This window comes from Pomacea canaliculata, linkage group LG10 (assembly GCF_003073045.1).
Source record: "Pomacea canaliculata isolate SZHN2017 linkage group LG10, ASM307304v1, whole genome shotgun sequence".
Classification (NCBI taxonomy): domain Eukaryota; kingdom Metazoa; phylum Mollusca; class Gastropoda; order Architaenioglossa; family Ampullariidae; genus Pomacea; species Pomacea canaliculata.
Genome location: NC_037599.1, coordinates 23,789,637 through 23,812,464, shown reverse-complemented (window position 1 = coordinate 23,812,464; position 22,828 = coordinate 23,789,637). Strand labels below are relative to the sequence as shown.

Sequence of the window (22,828 nt, the reverse complement as noted above, 5' to 3'; positions counted from 1 at the left end):
ACTGCTTCCGGTTTCGCTCCACATGGATTGTTTTGTTCTGAAACAGCAAGTGAAAGAAATACATATTTCAGTAAGGTGGAGGTCCTTGAGATGCATATTCTTACAACTGAAGCTTTCTTATCAGCATTTGATTAATAATTGGAAAATGATCGCTGAAATATATTATTAATAATAATCCACCGGCCGTCAAAGTAGGGTACCATCAGTTATTAGTGTACAAAACGAATTTGATCATGCGTTTACTCGCCCAAACAACACGAAGTTCATCTGTAACGATTATGCTCAACGTGATTATGATAGTGGAAAATCTAAGCTAGTGTGTCATCATTGCCAGGAAGTTCATTCATTATTGTGATGCTTTTTATAAAACATCTTAGTGCCACAGTTACAAAAAGGAATTCTAGAATGCAATAAGCTTTCCATTTCAAAAGTTTTGCAATGTGACATAAATAATAAGCATAATTAGTATTATGCTTTGGGGTTGGGGAGTCTGACTACTCTGATGGTCAGTTATTTTGTTATGTTAGTTATGTTCAATTGTGTTTTATTCGGCTTCAGGACTCTGTAAGGATGACACAGTGATGTTCTGAAATGTGTTGCGTAGTCATTCTGCTGGTTAGTCCTTACTTTGTGCATAGTGACTATTGAGTGTAGATTTATATGATCAAAGGTTTGCTGTTTTGAAGTGGAAAATTTACACCTAAAATTTATTTATATTTAGTCATGAGTCATACAGGAGAATATGAACACATTTACTGTTCATTAAATTCTAGGAAATATGGACAATTACCATGCATTTGTTCATTTTCATAAGTGATCGGTAAATTTGTAATTGTATGCCTGTGAATATTTAGGAAGAATAGAGTTTGAAAAAAATGCAAAGGTCATCAGTTTTTAAAACACATTCCAGTTTTATACTTCATAGAGTTAGTAAAAATGTTCAAAGAAATATTTTCTCCTGTGAATTTTAATATCTTGTTAGGAAAAATGTTGCATAGAAAATGTAGATTAAATAAATGATAGCTGTAAATTACTGTGAAAATTGAAATAGAAGTTTATGTTCTATAACATTAATGAAAACTTATGTTTTGTGGCAGTTTACAGGCAACAAATGTGCTATCAGTGGAACCACCTGGCAGTGGTCAGGTTGTGCCAGAAGGTAGATAATCAAACAGAACCTGTAATCTCACAGTGTACAAGTGAGGCATCCCAAGAATGCTTTGCAGAATGTGATGACCAGATTGCCGAAGCTCTGCTGAATGTTACCTGTCACTGCACCCGCTCATTAATCAGGTGGGTTTAACAGCATTTAAGTGTTAGGTCTACACCGTACATTGTCACCAACTTTTTGTAGCTTATTTGAAAGACTGCATTTACTCAGTAGATGAGCATGAAACTGTCCTGCGGATGTAATCTGTAACAGCTGTATTTTCTTGTGTATTCATTCATTGACATAGAGCCTATGATCATCCTTACATTTATTCTCTTTTTGCTTTTCAATTTCTTTTAAAGTTTAGATAAATATAAATTAAGTTAAACAGCATTCCATACAACTAAAAGTAAAAGAATCTGTGTATAGAACTTTAGTGGTATGGCACAGCATGCAGATTCTTTTCTGTGAAACTTTGAAATTTAGTATGAAGTTATCTAGAATTAGAGGTTAACAAACAAGGTAAATATAAAAGAAAACTGTATTCTGACACCTGGTGTTTAAATTCATGAGCCAGCATGTGTGTGTTTATGGGTGTGTGTGTGCATGCATGTTTGTGCATGTATATGTGTACAATGGTGCCTGCTGTTCACAACGATGGTTGGATTATCAAATTTGTAACATCAATATTTTCTGCAGTGACACAGACTTGCTGAACTATGGTTCTGAATCTGATGTTGACTCCTCAGATTCCAGTGTTTCTTCAGAAGATTCTTTTAAGTCTTTGGATTCAGATTCAGGTGGGATAGATATTGATGGAGAAGATTTAGGTCTTTATGTGCTTGACAATCATTCTGCAGACACTTATAAGGAATCAGAAACTGTGAATGAGCTACTTTCACAATTGTCACTTGATTCTTCAGCGAAAGGATTTTATTTAACATCAGGAGAAGCAGCGGATGTCTCATTTCTAGATGCTTACAAACAAGAGTCTAATAAGCTTTTGTTTGAACAAGAAATTAGTGACAGCCTATGTAGGAAGTTAGGTACAGACTCTGATCTTTCTGAAGTAGATAAAGCCTGTAAAGTCCAACATCAGACGAAGAAGAGGATGAAGAAGATAGTGTATTATGCAGCAAAAATGATGATAAAGCAGAACTTGAGCTGATGCAGCAGATGGGCTTACCTGTCTCTCTGGGATCACAGAAAAAGGTTAGTTTTAGAATAAAAGAAATCCAAATGGTGTAAGATTCCAGCTTTTGATACTTAAGAATACACTACGACATAAAAGTTATAGTTGTTATTATTTTATGGTTATATTTACTTAAAATTGTTGATGAGAACAGCTGTATATAAAGATAGAAAAATGTTATGTTACAGCCAGATATTAAATAACAGTAATTTTTGTTGTAGAACTACATGGAGTCAAGTCCAAGCAAGCGCAATCGTCGAAAACGTCCCCAGAAGAAACGAGCTTTGAAGCACAGAAAGACAAGCAGTTCTGCACTTGACATGAATTTTGGCTGTAACAATGGAGAGTCACATGATCTGCACATCACTGATGAAGCTGCACAGGCAGAGCTAAACGGTATAGATGAAGTGGGCACCAGTGATCCAAATAAACCCATCATGTCTGAAGAGGAGGCTCGATTCCAAAACTTTTGGATGCAGCATGGAGAAATGTTAGTGTGGCGCCGTTGGGTTCAGAAATACCCCGATCATATCAATTACGACATGGTGGCATCAGTACCACCCATAGAAGAAGTGGAGGTAGTGGAAGAAGTTGGAGTAGTAAATGATGTGCAAGGTGTGGTAGAACAATGTGAGAAAACCAAGAGTTGCAGTCAAGACGACGCTGAGCAAATGGCTAAAATAACAAGTAGAACAAAAGGGAGGGAAGTGGAGGTAACTCAAGACGTTGAGGCAGTTCAAAGGGGACAGAACAATAATGCTAGAGAGATTAGTGAGACATCAATAACAGAAGAAGAGCTTATTTTAAATCAAGGCATAATAGATGTTCATTCAGTGGATACCAGTGGAGATGCTCATTACAAAACTTTTACAAAAAGAGATCCTGGAGATAGTGCAGCAGCTTCTGAATCATTGGAGATGACAAGAACCAATCAAAACACATTATTGACAAGCACCGATGAAAACACACCATTATTAATCCAGGAATCAGATGCTAGGGTACAAGAAAATGTAGACACAAAAGAGGAGAACAAAATTCCTCTGTGGTCAGAAAACTCCATCCAGGCAGCAGTAGAAAACAGTGACAACCAGGTCAATCCAGAGAAAGATGTGAACTGTATTGTGCATGCAATGGACCATTTTCAGGAGAGAAGTGAATTGATACAGAGTGGGGAAGAAAATGGTGACTATGTAGATAGAAAAAGTGCAGCAGAAAGTGTGAGTTTGCCATCTTTTACTCCCTTACATTTAGTGGGTCTGAATCAAGCTATTCATGCTGTCATGAACCGAGTAAGTGAACCAGATATTTACAAGTCTGAGAAGGAGAGCATGCCAGCAGAAGGTAATCAGGATGTGACAGAGCCTGTCCATTCCCTTGCCGAGAAACCTTTTGACCCATCTTCCTCTACTAGCCAATCAGCTGAAGCAATCTTCATGATGCATTCTTATGCAGGGCCATCAGAGCATCAGGAAAACCGTCTCTGCAATGGCAGCGAGTGTGAAAAGTCTGCAGAATCAGATGAGGTAGGTATAGTGACTGCATATGTCAGAGCTCTTTTCTGTTTGAAAATGATGGAAGAATAAACTACTTTAAATTGATTTATAAAGCACATTTTTTCTGTCGTGTTATGTCACCACTTATCTTCATGTATTGTTTCTTCATTGGACCATGATTTGATCTTCCTGTGCAATGCACTGAGCTTGTCTTTTTGACAAAGACGCATGTTATATAAGTGCCTCTGATTACTCTAAAGCACCTTGAGTCCTGCTGTTGCTGGAGAAAGCACTATATACATGTGCTTACTATTCTTATTATTATCTCTTTTTTTTTCAGTTTAGTTAATAATAATCTTTTTTTTCAGTCAGTAGCATATCTAGCAAACATGCTTTAAAAAATAATGTTAGTAAGCTGCTTGTTTGTAGGTAAGTGAAAGTTTTGAGATGTGATGCAGGAAAAGCCACAAGAGTATAGCCAGGAAGAAGTTAATGCCATGTGGCAAGACCTTTGGAATGAGCATTACACAGAAACATACTGGTATTACTACAACTCTTACACCACCTGGCTCAGCAGTGGGGACAACAACTACCATCACCCAGAAAATGATGGAGAAGAAGTGATATTCTACGAGCACATTGATGTTCAACCGGAACAAGATGGTGGTCAGTCTTCAGATAATGCCAGTGAGTGATGATGATAGGGAGATAAATACAGCAGTACCTTGGCACTGGAACTGCTCCATACTTGAACATTTTGGTTCTCGACCAACATTTTTAGTGTTCTGTTTTTGGTGCTTGACCATTTTCTCTACATTCAACCATTGCTTTAAAACCTGTATAAGATGCCATGCTTATCTGTGATGCATTGGGGTGAAACAGAAGGGAAAGTGTGAGTTTGAGTATTGATTTAAAGGGTAAAGATCTGTCCTAATGTGTTGACAATCTCAAGTTATTTTTTGTTTTTAACTTATGTCTGACACATGTGTGTGTGTGCGCGTGCATGCCATGACATGATGTGTTTATGTACCATAACATAATGTGGGTGTTTACTATTCTTAACTCCCTTGTTATACTGTCTGTCGTGCTGATCATCACGTAACTTTTTCATCTTACATTGTTTATATCCCTTCATCCATTGGTTTACGTTCTACTCTTGTACTTCATCTTTATGTTGTTCAGTGTGCCTATACGTACCCTGCTGGCTGTTATCTTTCGTATCATGACTGCTATGCGCAGAGAGTGCGATCTATCTTGGTCATGATGTTGCATGTTATAACTTCCCATCATTATTATTATTAAGTGTGAGTAGGCTGTAGTGTTCTCCCCTTGTAATTTATGTTGTCAGTGCACTACACGACAAACAAAAATTGTTTTTGAGAGAGAGAGACATTTGAAAAACAGATTGAGAATTAAAAATGAAAAAAAACAAAAGTTCAGTAACAAAAGAAAAGTCACAAACATTGAGACACCTGTGTGGTTTCAGCCTTCAGCAAAGCCCCTGTGTGGAGTTCTCTCTATCCTCATCATCATTGTTGAGGCATCTTTTCACATGTACTGTAAACTACTCTGAATAATACAAAGTAGAACAGACTGTAGTTGAACACTGAGGTATCATTGTGTGTAGTGTAAAGGTACAGATAAGATCAGGCTATCAGTATGAGATGCATAATATCACAAATATGTCAAAAGCTTTTCATCCTTTGCTATTTTCCTGTGCTTCCTGACTAATATTCACCTGTTAAGTCTAGAGCTGATAAGCAATTTGGATATGATTGATATTGCTTGAGGTTTTTAATTTATGTGATCAATTTTCAGTTTTTAAACATTTTATGGCTTCCTGCCGCTCTTGTCATGGTTTTATAATCGATTCCCACATTCCCTTCTCCCATGCTATTATTTTATATTTATCTTCTGTTCAGGTGCAGATAGAAGGGAAACAACTCAAGGACACAGTGAGTTACCTACCTTTACACGCAAACGGTATTTATTTTTATTTGTCATTAGAAAGAAACCCATTTGAGTACGTTGAATGTAATTATATTTGAAGAAGTAATTAGTTTCCATCAAAGTGATTGGTACAATTTCCTTGGGTTTGACAGGTAGTGGGGAATGATGAATAAAAGTGGGATGCTGGAGAAGTACAGGACCAAAACAGAAATTCAAAATTGTCTGGCTTACAAAAAAAAAAATTATTATTTAGAATATTTTAATTATTACAAACACTTTGTATTTATGTAAGATAATGTCTTAAGAAATAATATTTAACTTTATTCTCTGCAATAAAGCACTGTAGCAGCAGAAGAAGAGAGTTCAGCAACATGCAAAAAGAAATTTATATTGGACACCTTTCGGGCATTAGGACTTGCCTTGCCCACCACTGATGAAGATGGGTAAGTGTTTGTGAACCAGATAGTTTTTGGAAATTAACATGCCTGTATTTAGAGTGCTTATGATAAGGTAATAATGCCCATTATAAGATGAATTCTTACGCTATTTTTGTGCCTGAACTTAATGCCTAGCTCTTGAAATTTTGGGCTGCCCAAAACCGGGTCCGCTGACAAGGTGTTGCGGCCCTATGCCCCTCAGAGCTCAACAAGGAATAAACTAAACTAGAAATTTTATATTTGTGTGCATTTTATGTTTTTCATAATGATGAAATGTCATTGTTGTATAGTTACTTTCCAGAAATTTCTTTGAATTTACAAAATAAAAAATTAATTTTAAAATATAGAAATAATTGCCTGAGGCAGATAAACATCCAAATAGCTAGTAACTTATATCTTGACAGTTTACAGTTTCTTTTTATTTTGTAGACCAGAGGGTAGCAGCAGTGGCAGTATTCAAAGTGGCTATGTCACTTGGATTCATCAGCGATCTCTTAAAAGATCAAGAAAGCTGAATATGGGTCACAGTCTTACATCTGAAGCCAACCCAAGTGACATCAGTGATGCTTGCAATCAGCATCAACAAAAAGACAAAGTTTGGAGCAAATGTACCAACTAATCACCAGACACATAGCAAGAAAAAGCAAAAGAAGAACAAGCACATCAAATTTGACGAGGATGGAAACCCCATGGTAACAAAGCAGAGCAAAGTGTTACCAAAGGTTAAAACATTTTTGGAAAGTCTCAGCAAATAACATTTCCTCATCCAAGACAGAGTCAGATGTGGTTTTCAGCAGTAAAGACCCATATGAACTGATGGCTGATGTTAATGTTTTAGAGGAGAGTGGCGAAGCTGAAGTCTGTGCTGAAGAGGAGAGAGAGAGAAGTCCAGAAAGACAGTCTGTTCTTCAAACTGCAGCACAAATGAACCTGCCACTTTGGATGTTCCTGAAAATGGTTGCCAGGCCAAACAGTGAGCCACTAGCTGAAGATTCAATCCATGGAATGGATGAAGAAAATAATAGTGATACAGACAGTGGAAACAGAGATCCTGTTTGTTATGCAGATATTGACATGTTTTGTGAAAATGAAGAAGGAAAAACAGATCAAAAGAAGCAGAAAAAGAAGAAGAAAAAAAAGAAGAAAGCTTACACAGAAAAGTTCAGAGTTCCCATGCCTTCAGAAGTTGCTGATAATCCTGTGCTGCGCAAATATTGGGCTCAGCGCTATCGTCTTTTCTCTAGGTTTGATGAGGGTATTCAGCTGGATACAGGTAAGAAAACTGCTTGTCTTTACTCTTGGTAGATTCTATATTTGTAGCACAGTTCAAGCATGATTTGCTCTGATAAAGCTGCTTTCTTTTAAATAGGGGGTTAGGTTTTCTAGAAATGAAACACACAAAAGTGCTCATTCCATTTTTAACCTAGATTATAGTTTGCTTAAGCATTTGCAGACATATATGCCAGATTTACATGGACAGAGATTTTGTGGGGTCTTGCTATACATTTTCTCTCCTTTTGCTGATCAGTTCTGTCTCTTTAACAATTTTATGAAGCACACAAGAAGTAAAATTGTTAACAGTAAATCTTACATCTGCAGAACAGTTGTTACAAATAGTTGATCTGATTTTTGTCCAGAGAGTTGGTTTTCTGTGACACCAGAAAGAATTGCTGAACACATAGCAGATAGGTGCCGTTGTGATATCATCGTTGATGCATTCTGTGGAGCAGGTGGCAATTCTATACAGTTTGCCTTCACCTGTGAACGTGGTGAGTGTAATGAATAGTTGAAGAATTTTGCACCAGCGAATGAGAGAGCTTGACAAAGTTTTAAAATATTAAAAAACATTCCAACTTTGGGACAAAACTATACTGATGAAAATAAAATTAGGAGAATAAAAATTTTTTTAAATTCATTTTTGGTTCTGCATATTAAGCAGTGTTCAGAGAGATGCCTTGAGACTTTTGTGGGTGATCATAGTTTTAAGATTACTCGGTTAGTAAAAGGCTTAAGTATGACAGAACAAAGAGGCAGATGGCAGAAAGAAATCCTTTGAGAAAAACAAGTGATAAAAAATGCCCAGAAGAGGCCTGAAGTTCAAACAGCTTCGGTAATCTGTCGTAAAACTTGTAGCTTTATGTTGTAGCCTGGTATTAGAACTAAGTAACTAAGAGAAAACTTTTCTTGTAAGACAGATAATTACAACAGAGAGAAGCCATTAATCACCAAAAGAAATGAAGTTTTTTTTTTTTTTGTAAAGTAATGATCTCTCATTGTATATTCATTTCTGTTTTTAAAATCATTTTCATAGACAAATTAATCTTTTTTTTATTATACTTGTCTCCATTCATCCTGCTTTTTGACTGTTATTCTGACAGTGATTAATTTGAACATTGTCTTTTTTATCTTGTTTCTTTGCATGAAAGTTATTGCCATTGACATAGACCCTGAAAAACTGCGGCTGGCAAAGATCAATGCAACCATATACGGTGTGGCTGACCGAATAGAATTTGTGCTGGGAGACTACCTGAAGTTGGCTTCACATCTAAAAGCTGATGTTGTTTTTTTGTCGCCACCATGGGGAGGACCAGACTACCAGCATTCTGATATCTATGATCTTAATGCCATGCCAGGATTTGAGGCATATCCTTCTCCTTGGATTTTCTGTTTCCTACCCTGGTTGTGTCCACTAGGATATCTGTGCATTAGATGCATGTGCATATGTATGTTTTGCGTTTACTCATTTGTGTTTGCATGCACATCCACCGTGTTGGTGATAAATTATTAAATAGTGATTCAGTTTGATGACAGTGACAGATGGAGAAAAAAAAGTGGTTTGCATGTAACCTGGACCCAGGGTGTGGATGGGTTAGACTAGATTACTTTTTGCAGTCATGTGCTATTTCTTGTATCAACTGCACCACCATCATTTTCATCATCATTATTGATGATTATTCATCATCATTATTGATGCTGATTAGTGATGAGGTGCATGCATTTGCGGTTGTTTCCTTGACTGTCAGCACAGATCAGTTATTTGCCCTGACACGGAAGATCACGCCTCACATTGCATATTTTGTTCCTCGCAATGCCAACATTGAACAGGTATTATTCTGTACGCATACCTAAAAGTTCTGAATAAAGAAGAAGACAATCTAATGATGTTAAAAGTGAAAACTTTTCTTAAAAGTGACAATTTCCTGGTGGACTAATGAAGAATTAGTGTTTTCTTAAAGTGTAAAAAAATGGCCACCATTTCTTAATTTATTCTTAGGTTTTTCACTGTGTATTTTTACTGCTATGATATCCAGTTTTGCTTGGCATTCTGTCGACAACCAATTATAACTATTTTAGGAGGGCATTTAGCCTGCTTATTCTCTTGTGTTTTTCCTGCTCTGTGACAGTTGACTGCACTAGCTGGAGAAGGAGGACGTGTTGAGATAGAGCAGAATTTCCTTAACACAAAACTGAAGACCATAACAGCATATTATGGAGAACTAGTTCAAGATGGAGAAGAATGCTGAGCAGATTTCACCATTTAAGAGTAGCATATATTTACATTGAAGAATTTTATGATTGCAGTTGATAGCATAAAAGTGTCTTATCTTACAAAAATACTGTTTGTTATGATCTTATGAATCAGAAATGTTTAGTGTTGACATACTACTAAAGACCATAGCAGGTTTAATAGGTGAATATCTGTGCATCAGTCATGAAATAATGTATCAGCATACAATGATTTTACACTTTTGTATTGACAAGTTGTAATAATGCCTTTGATTCAATTTTTAATCATTTATCGCCTTTCAATTTTTTTGTAGGTAATTCTTGTAGGATAGATTGAGGTGGGAAGATTTAATTGCAACTCTGACTCAGTGAACCACATAAAGACAGACTTGGGGCTTCAGCATAAAGAATATGCCTAAGGTGTTTTTTTTAAATCAAGAATAGGTGGAAAAGTGGGCAAGGGTCCTGTTAAATGAGTTTTTATTTGATTTTTGTTTGGCTGGGGGTTGGTGGGGGATAAAGTGGGGGGGGAATGAATGCACATTGTTTACCTTTTCATTCGGTTATTAGTCACAATATTTTATGACATTCTACAGTCTTTTTTTTTTTGACTCATTTAAATGAGATAATGGTGAAGTAAGGTTTCTGGAAACTGCGGAGAAAGACAAGAGTTGGAGCAGCAAGCATCTATTACCATGTACAAAATGGGATCCACAGTGGCAGAGTTTACTATTAATGAGTTTATGACATAACCATCACATCTGCACACAGTTATCACATGCTTTCTTCTCATTTTTCAAAGTCTTAAGACTTGTATGTTTTGTGTTTATTTGGGAAGCAAATTTAGCAGTGCATAATGGGAAAAAGAAAATGTAATACTTGATGTAAAAAATATGTAAAGCTGACTATTTGTTACTCTACAGACTTTATTTGTAAGGTTTTGCTGTGGCCTTGTGCATGAAATCAACATTATGTTCATTAGATGTTGATCCCTTAGAGTCTAATTATTTTTTAAAAATTAGAAAAATTATGTAGAACTAAAAACAAACGTACTCGATTGATGATGATATTTCCTTGATAGCAGAATTATGTAAGTGCTTTAAAATATGATTATTTCAAAAGATCTTTGTCATTTAGGTGCCAGCATGCATGTGATGATACTTGAAAGTATGGTGTATGGTCGTATGTTAGCAGTGTGATACACTGAATGAATATACATGATATTCGATATATGAACAGCAAAACATCAATAAGAACACGATTTTGTGCGAATTATGTTACAAATGTACAACAATATAAAAATATGTTTTTACATTCTTTCATTCCATTCTCACACTCTTTGAAGTGGGAAAAAGAGTATTGTGCATGTAGAGAGAGGGTGTGTATGAAAATAAGGTTCTCATGCATGCATAGTGTGCGGTTGCTGCTCAATAATTTGACAACTGTTTTTAAATATATAGTAAATTTAGATACAAGACGATTAAACTGTTTGGAAATAATCATACACACAAATATCATATATATATTTGCTCTGGTTAAGGCAATGCTTGTGTGGTCAGCGAAAGTGATTACCTGCATTAAAATTAGGTCAGCTAATAAGTTGCACAATGCAAAAGTGTTATTCTTGTGATGCTCTCCAAGACCTGTAAGCTAAGCACTAATCTTGAGAAGAGTCATCCTGGTATAAGTAAAACCAAAAATCAAACACGTAGCCTACTTGAAAATGTTCCGGTAATCCCAGCTGTCTTCAGTAATACCAGATGACAACCAATATCACAACTTTAATCCTTTCTGAGATCATGGCTGACAACTTCTGTGCCTCTTGCCAGAGCCGACAACTTTGTCTCTGCAAGGTGAATCCTGGCTGACATGTCTGTCTTGTTTCCATGTGAAGTCACCCCAGGTGTCTGTATGAGATGACAGTCTGACAAAAAATCTTGTATCGTTTCCTCTGTGGAATTATCTCACGTTTTATCTCTGTGAGATCACAATAGTAAGAGAAACTTAGCATGTCTCGGCATTTGTTTCATTCTTCATATCACTTTTTGTCTGTGTGGGATTGTGAAGTTCAAAAAACTTTGGTGTCTGAAGAGCTCACTGCATTTCTTTCCCCCATGGAAACATGACATATATCACTTCTTGTCCATACAAGATCACTTGACAATATAAGATGTGATCTCGGGGAAAAAAGGCTGAATGCCCCTAGACTAGAAAAAAAAATCTAACAACAGCCAAGAACGAGTAAATAATAATAACGCAATTGAACGTGACTTTTCCGTTCTTCTCAATACATTTTTCATCTGTGGAATCGTGACACTTGTCTCTGTAAGATCACAAAAGCTTGACACACTTTTCCCGAGAGATTCAAAGTCTGTGTCCTCTGTGGAATCACTCATCTTACTTCTTGTCTGTGTCAGATCACAGCTTTGTGTATTGGTGGTGGTGAGAAGAGTATGTCACCAAACATGAAAAAAACTTACACAAGCCAAAAATAAAAGTTGAGCGGTCCTTCCATTTCTCAAGATCTCGTGACATTTGTTCCCTCAGCGGAATCATGTTAAATCATTTCTTGTCTCTCATCTGCTTTATTTTGGGGCAAAAATAAGATTATACCTGCCTCTAGACAAATGAAAAAATACTTCGAACAAGCAAACAAACAAATGAGCGTGGGTTTCCTTAAAATCCCCTAGTCTGTCCGTTCGGACCAAAAACATTTGACGAAGGAAAAAAAAACAAAATGGTGAGGTGGGTGGGTCGATCTATCTTGACAGTCACGTGACCTCACTTTCGCGCGATGGATGCGCCTGCCGAGATGCGATCGTACTTGCGCTCAGGGTCCTCTTCCTCCTCCTCGATTCTTGCAAGGGAGGCGCTTGCTGTCGACTGGTGGCACACGGGAGGTGCGGGCCGTTAGGTTGATGTTGACGTAAGCGATCGTCGAGATGTAGTCCTCTTCCCACGCATCATCTTCATCGCCGTCCTTCTGTGCTGGCCGCTTGACAGCCACGGTCCCCACAGCATCGTCGCGCACACGACCCACGGCGCCCGGAGGTTCTGGCGCGCGCTTGAGCGGAGGGTCGGAGAAGAGGGACGGCTTCAAGTAGCCGTCTTCCATGTCGTCGATGATCTTTTTGTCGATCTTCTCGTGTTTCGTGAAGCTGCAGCTGAGGCTGAGGTCCACCTGCACTGGCTGCATGTAGCCATCGTCTTCGTTTGTAGCCTTCGATTCCGGGTCGATGGAGTCGTAGACGCTGTCTTCATCGTTTAGCTCCTGCTTCTTGGTCGGAGGTCTGTTCGTGGGAAGAGAGGAAGAACAGACATAAAAGCCTACATCCTTGTTTGTCATGCGGGCTGGTGTAGCTGTGTGGTGGGTGCGCGATAACAATCAGGCGAGCAATTTTCGACTTTTTGTCATCCACAAATTTTGGGATTAATCTAAGTATTTACTTTTGAGATTTTGTTTACCTGGAGGCGGGAAGAGTTGGCGGGCGGCCCCTTGGCGGTTCCCCTGGCATCGGTGTGTACCTTTCCCGACGTCGATAGGTCGAAAGAGGAAGGTTTTCAGGTACCGTGGTGCCAGGTGTAGAAAGGGCATTTAAGTTGAATGTGCTACATGAAGAAGAAGTGAAATATAGAACGGAAGTGATGCAAGCAATGAATGAGCTTAGTCTGGTCATCAAAAAACAAATACATGTACTGGGAGACTGTGATGTGAGTGGTTGTGTAACAAGAAAGAAAGAAACATGACAGACTGACTAGTAATCTATGAAGAACTGCATGCATGTCTTTGAGAACAAGTGCAGCAACACACCGCAGCAGTTTCAGGGCAATGAAGCCAAGAAGGGTTACAGCCACAAGACCCAGGGCACAGCCTATGATGGTTCCTATCATTGTCATGGAAACTGCGGGGACAGGAGGAGTCGCTGTAGCTGTGAATAAAATACACGGAGAAATTCAAACATTAGGTAGAGAAGAAGATTGACAACTATTACTTATCCAGCTAATATACTAACGTTAATCCAACGCTGGAGCCGTTTGGGGGTTTTCATTGGCTGCAATACTGGTCGAAGATTGGGAGAAAACTGGCTCAGTGTTGGCCCAAGATTAGCTGAATCATGAGTTTAGATCATGGGTCTACTCCAGTTAGACATTTTTATAAACGTCCTGAAAGGTGTTGCATCTTCCCTATCTAAAGTTAGTAACTCAGTTTTACAGGCTTTCAAATTATTATTAGATTATCTAAAAATTATACAGATTATATCTAAAATTATATAGATTAGGAATCATCATCATCAATCATCATCATCAATCAATCAATCATCAATCATCATCATCATCATCACTGGCTAAGTCTGAAGTTCAAATTCGGAAGTTCAAATAAGGTTTTCCAGTCTCGCCACATCGCTTGGGGATAACGCATGCCAACTGTTCCCTGGCGACTGCCTGGAACTTGGTGGCATGCCAAGCATGTCAATGGATCCCCAAGCTTTGTGTAATCTTAGCCTAATCTTTTGTCTTTGCCGGTAAGTTATAAGAAATTGAAAGTTTTTCAGCCTATTAGCAGTCCGAAAAATATAGACAATTATGTTAGTTTAGCATGTGTGGCATTTGTATGTTGTCTGTGTGTTTGGTCTCAAAGTATGTAAAGCTGGTTGAAGCTTTAACCCTGCTCAGTATGTAAAGTGCAATGATAAACTGCAGGAGAATGAGGAGGAGAGAATAAGGAGAGCAGCAAAAAATAGCAACAGAAAAAACACCAGAACAAAATAAAAACCCCACAACTGCAACAAATAAACAAGCAAATATATATATATACAGCCAGTGGGTATATCTCGAACAAATAATCAGATACAAGACGGACCTAGGTGTGACCGCTGAGAACGACAGGTACATACAATCTACAATACTCACTGGTTACTTCTGTGATGGTGGACGTCTTAAAACTCATGATGGTAAAACCGTCGATCTGGACATTGAAAATATAGGAGGTAGGATTAACGACTGGCTCACTGACTTAGATTACACAAGAAAAGAACAGTCAGAAACACACTGCATCAAAACATTAATAAATTAATTAAGTATGAAAAAGGAAAATACATGAACCTAATTAAGCAAGTTAAACGTCTGATGTCTAAACAGATTAATGAGGGACTAAAACATGCATGTCCACCTTGTAATAACCCCTCGTACTTAATGTGATAAACTGAGTATTGTGACTGTGAGGCTTACATCTTTAACAGTTGTTTCGTTGATGACGTGGTAAACTTCCTCGATGTCTCTACAAAAAATGAGAATGTTAGAGGTTAGAACTCAAACATATACTTAGATATAAATACATGTATAATGAAATGTACAGCATCTCTCTCTCTCATACACACACACACACAGTTATCCTACTCATTATAATGTTTGCACTTGTATCTTTCCTTATAATAATAATAATAATAATAATAATAATAATAATAATAATAATAATAATAATAATAATAATAATAATAATAATAATACATGGACAACATACGAAAGACGGAAGGATAAACAACAGTACCGATAATTAATAAAAGACGTAAAAAGAATGAATGAAGATAGAGGAAGCTGCCGATAACGGAAGTAAATCAGAAAGAGAAAAATCACTTACGGACTGTCCAGACGTCTCACGATTAGCTTTACTCCACCGTTTTTGACACAAGTCGTTTGAAAGAAAAGCTGACATGAAGCCTTGATGTGATGACAGACCTCTGTCATGTGGTTAGTCCAGTGCTCGTTGATAACATTGAGGTAGTGAGTCGAACACACACTATACCAATTGTGTTTGTACACTATTTCGATGGCGTCTGGTTGTTCTCCTTGAAAAAAAGAGACCTTTATTAAAGTGGGTTTACAGATTCAAATATTAATTATTGGACACAATCTGTTTATAGGTTAATATGACACACCTTTATCTATGCATACAAACACTTTTCTTTATCCACCAGTCCATCCATCTACACATCAAAATGTATTCTGAGTCAGCCACTCATCAATTAAGCCTTCAGCACAAAGTCTATGTGTACAAATAGATGTAAAGTTGTTACTGATACACACTTTCAAACATTAAAACACACACACACACACACACCATCGTACAGGCACTCACCGTTCTGGAACTGCGTGTTCTGCAGCTGTACACGGCACACGGTCTGCATTGAAAGAAAAGAAAAATAGAGAAATGTAAGAAATAGAAAGATTGGTTAGGAAAAAAGAAAAACAAGCTGGTCGAAAAAACAGCGTTTGAACAAAAACTAACATCTGAAGAAATATTTGAAGAAATCCTACCCAGAACTGAGAGCCTCCAATGTTGATATTAACCAGCGGCCATCCATCAGGATCTGGTTTTATTCTTAAGTAGGAAAGACTCCGCACCAAACACGTTTGAAGCTAGGTCACAAATTAGTTTCAGGATAGAAAAAGGTTTTCAAAAGACTGTTGTGTCCAAATAAAAGAGTGGAAAAGATATTTAATCGTACAGTAACGTAGTAAGCAGTGGTCGTATATCACAAAATAAACATAAATATTAAAACAATTCAAGCTAAAGTAACGCTAATTCCACGCGTAGATGCGAATATATCATAATATGACAGGAAGTAGTATAGTGGAACCTCGGTTAGCGAACGCCTCGGATAGCGAATATTTCGGTTAACGAACAAAAATTTCGTTAAAAGTTTGTCTCGGATAGCGAACAAAATTTCGGATAACGAACAGCCACGTGAACCGCACGTGACCGACCAGCATGTCATCATTCGCGCTCGAGACACAGTTACGATCGGTCGTTCCTTATCTGTGCGCATCCTTCTTATTTAGTGATTTTTGTACTTTAGTTTAATAAGATAATCCTCAATCATGGCTCCAAAGAAGATTAAGAGCAATTAATAGTAGTGAGGTAATGACAAGGAAGCGGCCAACAATTGAATTGTAAAAGGAAATGATTTCAAAGTATGAAGGTGGCATGCGTCTGTCGGATATGTGATGTCGTCTTACCGAAGAGTTTTACAAAAAAGGCAGAAGGAACAGACACTGGACAAGTTTTGTCCTTTAACCTCAAAGCTACAGAAAAGGGAAGTCACCACCGATTTTATAATGTCACGTGTGCTCATGGAGGGGGAATCAAAGCAGTAATTCCACCCCTTCCTCCCCACACCTGCTTCCAACCACGCCATCAAAATGGCAAGTTTTCTGATATTTAAATGCTTTCGTTAATGTTTTTATGCTTATTTAACTCCATTTATATTGCATTCTAACTGTTCTCATTAAAGCAAATACCTATATAGCCTGTAACTTTCAAATATTAGCGAGTCAACAGGGGCTGGGAACCAATTAAATATATTTCCTTTATTTCTTATGGAAAAAATTGTTTCGGATAACGAACATTTCGGATAACGAACAGCTTTCCAGAACGGATTAAGTTCGTTAACCGAGGTTCCACTGTATAGTAGACCATCTCTGAGACTCTATAACAGAAAATGCGAGCAATATGAAGGCGGAAGTAGTATAGTAGACCATCTTTGAGACTCTATAACACAGAGAACGAGAGCAATATGAAGGCGGAAGTAGCATAGTAGACCATCTCTGAGACTCTATAACAGAATGAGAGCAATATGAAGGCGGAAGCAAAATGGTTTCAATCTGCTGGCGTCTTCAAGACTGTATAGTCCAACACGAAGGAACTCGGAGAAGAACAGAAATGAAGCTGTTTCAATATGGGTTAGGAGCAGAAATGGAATTAAATAATCATTAAAAATGTCTTTAAAATCCTGTCAATGTTAGTTTATGAGTAAATTTTTTTTGCGAAGTGCTTTGATCTACATGGATGGATAGCTGACCGTCCATTTGCTATCTCTTAAGCCATCTTCAGGTCTCAAACATGTTATATGTAGGATGGAAGATAACAGGCACCGACGTTTGTGCTGTAAACCTACCACTAACTATCATTTTGTTGTTAACAATTGTTGCTCACAAAGAATGTTTCCAAGTGTAGAATTTGATCATTTCACTTCATGGCAAAAATTAAGACTAGATGGATCACGTGACCGACATCATTTTCTCTCCAATCGAAGTCCGTAGAGGAAAAATTATTTGCGTCCGCAATTCCGAACTTTTACCCTCTCTCCCCTCTCCTCCACCCCTATAGGAGATGCTGAGCCTGTCACATCGCATGCCATGTGAGTGTTCTCCCCGACTCTGACATTTGTTGCGACAGGGACAAGAGGACTCAATAACATTTTTGCAGGTCTGTCGCCACATCCATGTTGATGTCACGGCCGCTCAAGTGAGCATTTCCGAATTGAGGCGTAGACGCTGCGCCCTCGATCATTCGTGGAAAGCACTGTGATCCTAGCGATATTGCCACTCCAGTTTCAACTAACAAGCAAGCAAGCAGGCAAACAAGCCAGATAACTAGACACTGGTCTAGCTAGCAAGCTAGCCAGCTAGCATCACAAAACTATAGAGTACTTGGATTCAGGAATACAGATTGTTGTAATACCACCACACCCTCTAGCAGTTGATAGAAAGAATAACGATGTCAGCAACACGGACAAGCTCAGGTGCATCTCGTTGCCCAGAACTGAAAATTCTTCCGGATTCACCGCCTGTTTGCGACTATTATTTTCGCAACCTAGTTAGACGACTGTCTTTTATTTCCTAATTCGTAAATCTTTGGGGAAAGGAGCACTCAGCATTTAGAATAAACTGTATCATACACAATAAAGAAAGGTACAGAATATTTGGAATATTATGTATAAAATATATAGGGAGTAAACGCAAATAAACAAAATGTAAATAAACAATTCATTATTCTCCACGTAGACAAAAGCAAAGTTATCTTCTTATTCTTACTTTATGGTTTGAGATGATAGCTTCCTATGATGAGTCACACAGTCAACCTTTAACCCTGACCGTAATTCTGACAAAAGCTTAAGCCCTTAAGCTAATTTACTTAGTCACCATAGATGTACACGTTTCAAACAGAATTTAGACATATTTTTAAAATATTCACAGCTTTAGGATAACAGTTAAACCACATTATTTTATATTTGTCGGAAAAAAATTTGGTGGAAAAAAGAAAATATTCGCTTGACCTGTAGTATTCCCAGAACTGAGGCTCTAGAAGCTCTATACTTGCTATTTGCTCCTGATCTTCTCTTTGCTTCTGGTGTCACACAAAATACATAGGTAACAGTGTGTTAATGTTTGAGTCCACACAATTTAAGACAGTCGGACCTCGATAAGTCAACCTTCCCTAAGTCGAAAACCTCCCTATATCGAATTAATTGTTAGTTCCCGAAAATGAATAAGAAATAAGAAGCCCCAAGTCGCCCGCGTAAAGCAGGGTTAGGTCTGAGACATGTGGCCGGTAGCTGGAGAAAAATAAGCAGTGAGACAATGCAAAACACCTTTATCTTACTGTAGCTTTAAGCATTTGGTCTTGACAATGGATGTGAACATGCGGATTCTAAGTGAAAATAATGACGGAAATTCGGAACTTCAACAGGTCGAAAATTTCGAGGAATTCTTATCCATCGACACAGCAAGCTTCAATACTACGATGAAAATGAAAATTACAACTCTTGCCATTGTTGCTCGAATTAAAGCGAAACCCATGAAAGCATCAACAGACTAGGAAAGTGATGATGATGACCCTAATGAGTTGATGCCAATGACAACACAGGAGGCCGGGAAAGGCATTGAACTGCGCCGCCTTTTCAAGGGGCGTGAGATGTTTGTGGTGATTTTGTTCAAGTGCAGTCCGATTAAACAAAATCAACTGTACTGTTATTATTAACTGTTCGTAAAAGTTATCTTTCGATATGTTGTAAAACGATGTAGCCGATGATCCTTAGAACTATGGCGACAGGAGCACTAGAGACCTTCCAAGCAGACGCCTGAGAAACATTTTCGAGATATTCTAGCCAAACATAAATACTCATGATAAAATCTGTACACAAACCAGCTGCGCAAATGCGACAACCACAATCCAAAAGAAGATGGAAATGGCATTGGCAGTTGATGGCAAGATGAAACGTGGTTGGCCAAACAAAACCATGATGAAAGTCAGTAGAGAGAGAACTGAAAGACCAAAAGCTGTTCTGGAACAACACCTTGACTTGTTGCTGACAGACGAAAATGGAAGTTTCTAGTAGATGCCTTAGGTACTAGCTAAATAACAGTTATCGTTAATTAACTCTCACTATACGGCTCCCTGGGTTTCGAAAATATAACCCCGCCTAAAAAAAACCACTCAGTTTAGTTTAAATCTTCTAATAAAAACATTTTATGGGTTTAGAATTTTTTTTAGAAGTAACATTTATTTAAGTGTACTCAATTACGCAAAAATGTTTAAAATAAAAATATTAGAGTAAAACAAAGAGAAAGAAGAGAAATGATCGCATGGTTTCTTATCCTGTCGCCATCACAGTTCATGCACGTGGGTAACATGATATCATTGTGCATCACTGCACAGTTGCGTGGATTTGTGGACAGCCACCACGACAACTGGGGAAGCCATCTCCACAACAACAAAGACATTTTGCAACAATTACTTTAGGAGCACATATTATCAGAGATGAGCTGACATAACTGTCACATCTGTGCTTCAGATGACACCATCTCGCATCTTCCTTCTTAGATAGGATCTCTCTTCTACACTCGTCATACTCACCACCCACAGCAGGAGCAGAGTTTCTTCCCGGACCCTCATCTTGCCTGTCCAAGCATAACCTTCAGTCTTTTTGTCAGCGATGTTCTCGATGTCCTCTCCCGCTCTCTGTCAACTCAAAGGAAGCGATCTTGTTGTTGGGTTGTGAGATTTCTTTGTGTTTTGCTCCTGCACCACATGATTGTAGATGATGGAGTGAGAGGAGGAAGTACTTTGCTGGACTGTCTCGCTGCGTGTTGTACTCAGCGCATCCTGGCTCGCCCGGCGACCTCGCCAGTGATGTCAACAATGCTGCCACAAGTACCACGTGATCCCAAGGGTGACCGACCGGCAGTCCGACGAGGAAGATGGAATTCGAACTGGTGTTCTAGTTTCTCTGCAGGCAGCTGAGTCCCAGACAACAGTGATGCTCACCAGCTGAAATGTTTTATTCTGCCTCCAAACCATGTTTGATGCAGGAGACAACACTGGGGCTCAACTCCAGGCTTTGTTTGTCTCTACTCCCTGCTTCTGAATGATGTGGCAGGTGTGTTGGCCAGTACTGGAGAACCTCCCCCAGCTGCCTCAATATTACAATCTACATACGATTCATTCCTGCCATCTCTTCATTTCACCACATTTCTAGTTTAAATAGTACACATATTTCAGCTATGCTAAATAGAGAGTAGTTTCAATTATACTTTACACTTTTCATGGTATGTGGACTAATGATTTAAAAGTATTTTTATTTACGCTAAATTACTAAATGATACGAACATTTTCACTGTCTTTAGCTTTCATATATCTATCTCCAGCCTTCGAGTTGCTGTATCTATTGTGACTAAAATGGTGTAAAATAGTTTCTTTGTTTTTAATAAAATGAACCCAAGTAGATCGCTGCTATGAGTTATTTTCTTTTGTTATTTCGGAAAATTTTTTTAAATGAAAGAACATTGTAGTTTCCAAACAGCGGAAAATTGTGTTGTTTATGTTTGCTTTAAGTTAAATGTAATATCAATAACAACAAAACTTTTGAACATTACTAATAACTGACAACCATCGATGGCATGACAGTTAAAATATGAAATCTTAATCAATCATAATCTTGATACATACACAGAGAATGAATGTCATTAACTTTTTGTTATCAACCTATACATGAATACAATAGTTTTGCAATAAATCAATCATCATAATTTTGTAACCAATACATGTTAGACCTTTGCTGTAACTTTTGTTACTCAGCTCACTTTCCAAACTAAAATAAAGTACTAATTTCCGACTTGGACCAATAAAATTGCTCATTTCTCATTTGTCAGTATAGTTTTAAGTAAATGACAATATTCACATTTTAACATTTCGATTATTTCGCATTCCTTTTAGTCTTCATCTCGGTATTATTTTGAAAATTAATGCTTCGTGTTTATTGTTGTCGACACAGGACCTCTATCAGGAACTCAACGATCCAAACATAAATCATCATTCTCTAGCATGTAAACAGACATAAAGAATCATATTCTCTAGCAGACGACCATAAAGCATAATTTTCTGGCATGCAGTCAAACAGATACGTATTCAGCAAGAAACACAAGGAATTTGAGAACATGGGGAGCTAACTCGCTTACTGAGTTTGTCGCTATTTGACTGTTGCCGTAGCTAGGTCTCTAGATTATACAACACTTCTTCCCCTTCTTCATTCCATATTAAAGTTTTACGCCTAAAATAAAACAAAACAAAACAAAACAAAGCAAAAACTTTCAATACCTAGAGTGCTCCCTCCATCGCTAAGGTTTTTCGTTGTTCCCAGAATGCCGTTGGGTGTGTCTTGAGACCGGGTGGAACTGACAGACTACTTCACTCTCTTGTCTCATCACTTATGTCTGAGCAACAGCCGAGTATAGCTTTCACTTTGGAGTCCTTACTGCCAGTGCTATCTTTCTGTGATCACATCCTGTCATCATATCTTGTCATCTTATTCAGACCAGATGACAGGGACAAATTGCCATAAACGTTGCTGTGAACCTAGAGTGCATTTTTTAACTGATGTAAAATGTGTTTCCATCCGGCAATAAGTAAATATTAACTTATGGAAGTGACAGACATTTATAGTAAGTCATTCATTATTTAATGTTCCAGCTCATAGAAATAGAATTTGATGGATAATATGATAACACTCTATTTATCCCAGAGGGCAATGCTGGGCATCTCGATGTAAAAGCACACAATAATACCACAACATATCCATCTCCGCCAAACTCCCATGTAAGCTGCTCTTGTCCTTCACTGATAAACTGTTGTAAACACAGATAAACAAGGACATCCCACTCTCTACGTGCGATTCATAAAACAGCTGAAGAAATCACTGGGAGACAGAAAAACTTTAAGCAAAAATTCCTATCGAAAATGATTCCCAGGTATTGAAAATTA

At 37.9% G+C, this 22,828-nt stretch overlaps 3 protein-coding genes across 7 annotated transcripts; 2 read left to right on the top strand and 1 right to left on the bottom strand.

The window, feature by feature from the left end:
• Window positions 1-6,872, top strand: LOC112573280. Of its 4 annotated transcripts, none has more exons than XR_003101200.1 (9): window positions 1-70; window positions 559-615; window positions 1,098-1,293; window positions 1,850-2,362; window positions 2,564-3,865; window positions 4,294-4,522; window positions 5,758-5,790; window positions 6,124-6,228; window positions 6,652-6,695. XR_003101200.1 is itself a non-coding variant. In XM_025253497.1 (9 exons), the coding sequence occupies exons 4-9, from the start codon at window positions 2,318-2,320 to the stop codon at window positions 6,839-6,841; spliced, it is 1,932 nt and encodes a 643-aa protein (XP_025109282.1). In that variant the 5' UTR covers window positions 2-70; window positions 559-615; window positions 1,098-1,293; window positions 1,850-2,317; the 3' UTR covers window positions 6,842-6,872. The 4 variants fall into 4 exon arrangements, 3 of the variants coding, with proteins under 3 accessions (XP_025109282.1, XP_025109283.1, XP_025109284.1); XM_025253497.1 differs by having other exon boundaries at window positions 2-70; window positions 5,758-5,818; window positions 6,652-6,872; XM_025253498.1 differs by having other exon boundaries at window positions 6-75; window positions 5,758-5,818; window positions 6,652-6,872.
• A 133-nt stretch (window positions 6,873-7,005) lies between these two features.
• On the top strand, window positions 7,006-11,046 carry LOC112573283 (trimethylguanosine synthase-like). Its single transcript, XM_025253502.1, has 5 exons — window positions 7,006-7,495; window positions 7,860-7,991; window positions 8,649-8,865; window positions 9,249-9,327; window positions 9,627-11,046. Exons 1-5 carry the CDS (start codon window positions 7,039-7,041, stop codon window positions 9,744-9,746), a joined length of 1,005 nt encoding a protein of 334 aa, XP_025109287.1. The 5' UTR covers window positions 7,006-7,038; the 3' UTR covers window positions 9,747-11,046.
• On the bottom strand, window positions 10,545-22,278 carry LOC112573282. Of its 2 annotated transcripts, none has more exons than XM_025253501.1 (8): window positions 22,166-22,278; window positions 15,866-15,908; window positions 15,368-15,575; window positions 14,959-15,007; window positions 14,641-14,695; window positions 13,541-13,658; window positions 13,195-13,338; window positions 10,545-13,019 (listed from the first exon to the last, which is right to left on the bottom strand). In XM_025253501.1, the coding sequence occupies exons 3-8, from the start codon at window positions 15,472-15,474 to the stop codon at window positions 12,560-12,562; spliced, it is 933 nt and encodes a 310-aa protein (XP_025109286.1). In that variant the 5' UTR covers window positions 15,475-15,575; window positions 15,866-15,908; window positions 22,166-22,278; the 3' UTR covers window positions 10,545-12,559. The 2 variants fall into 2 exon arrangements, with proteins under 2 accessions (XP_025109286.1, XP_025109285.1); XM_025253500.1 differs by lacking the exon at window positions 22,166-22,278 and adding an exon at window positions 20,426-20,945.
• Window positions 22,279-22,828: the final 550 nt, after the last annotated feature.

What these genes read in the sequence shown, in the direction of transcription:
- LOC112573280 (XM_025253497.1), top strand. Translation starts at nt 2,318, where the DNA reads ATGCAGCAGATGGGCTTACCTGTCTCTCTGGGATCACAGAAAAAG. An exon ending in CTCTGGGATCACAGAAAAAG is followed by an intron (nt 2,363 to 2,563) that starts GTTAGTTTTAGA and finishes TTTTTGTTGTAG; the next exon opens with AACTACATGGAGTCAAGTCC. An exon ending in CCCACCACTGATGAAGATGG is followed by an intron (nt 6,229 to 6,651) that starts GTAAGTGTTTGT and finishes TTTATTTTGTAG; the next exon opens with ACCAGAGGGTAGCAGCAGTG.
- LOC112573283 (XM_025253502.1), top strand. Translation starts at nt 7,039, where the DNA reads ATGGCTGATGTTAATGTTTTAGAGGAGAGTGGCGAAGCTGAAGTCTGT. An exon ending in GGGTATTCAGCTGGATACAG is followed by an intron (nt 7,496 to 7,859) that starts GTAAGAAAACTG and finishes ATTTTTGTCCAG; the next exon opens with AGAGTTGGTTTTCTGTGACA. An exon ending in TGCCTTCACCTGTGAACGTG is followed by an intron (nt 7,992 to 8,648) that starts GTGAGTGTAATG and finishes TTTGCATGAAAG; the next exon opens with TTATTGCCATTGACATAGAC.
- LOC112573282 (XM_025253500.1), bottom strand. Translation starts at nt 20,464, where the DNA reads ATGAGGGTCCGGGAAGAAACTCTGCTCCTGCTGTGGGTG. An exon ending in GAACACGCAGTTCCAGAACG is followed by an intron (nt 15,576 to 15,865) that starts GTGAGTGCCTGT and finishes CTTTTTTTCAAG; the next exon opens with GAGAACAACCAGACGCCATC. An exon ending in ACGAAACAACTGTTAAAGAT is followed by an intron (nt 14,696 to 14,958) that starts GTAAGCCTCACA and finishes TTCAATGTCCAG; the next exon opens with ATCGACGGTTTTACCATCAT.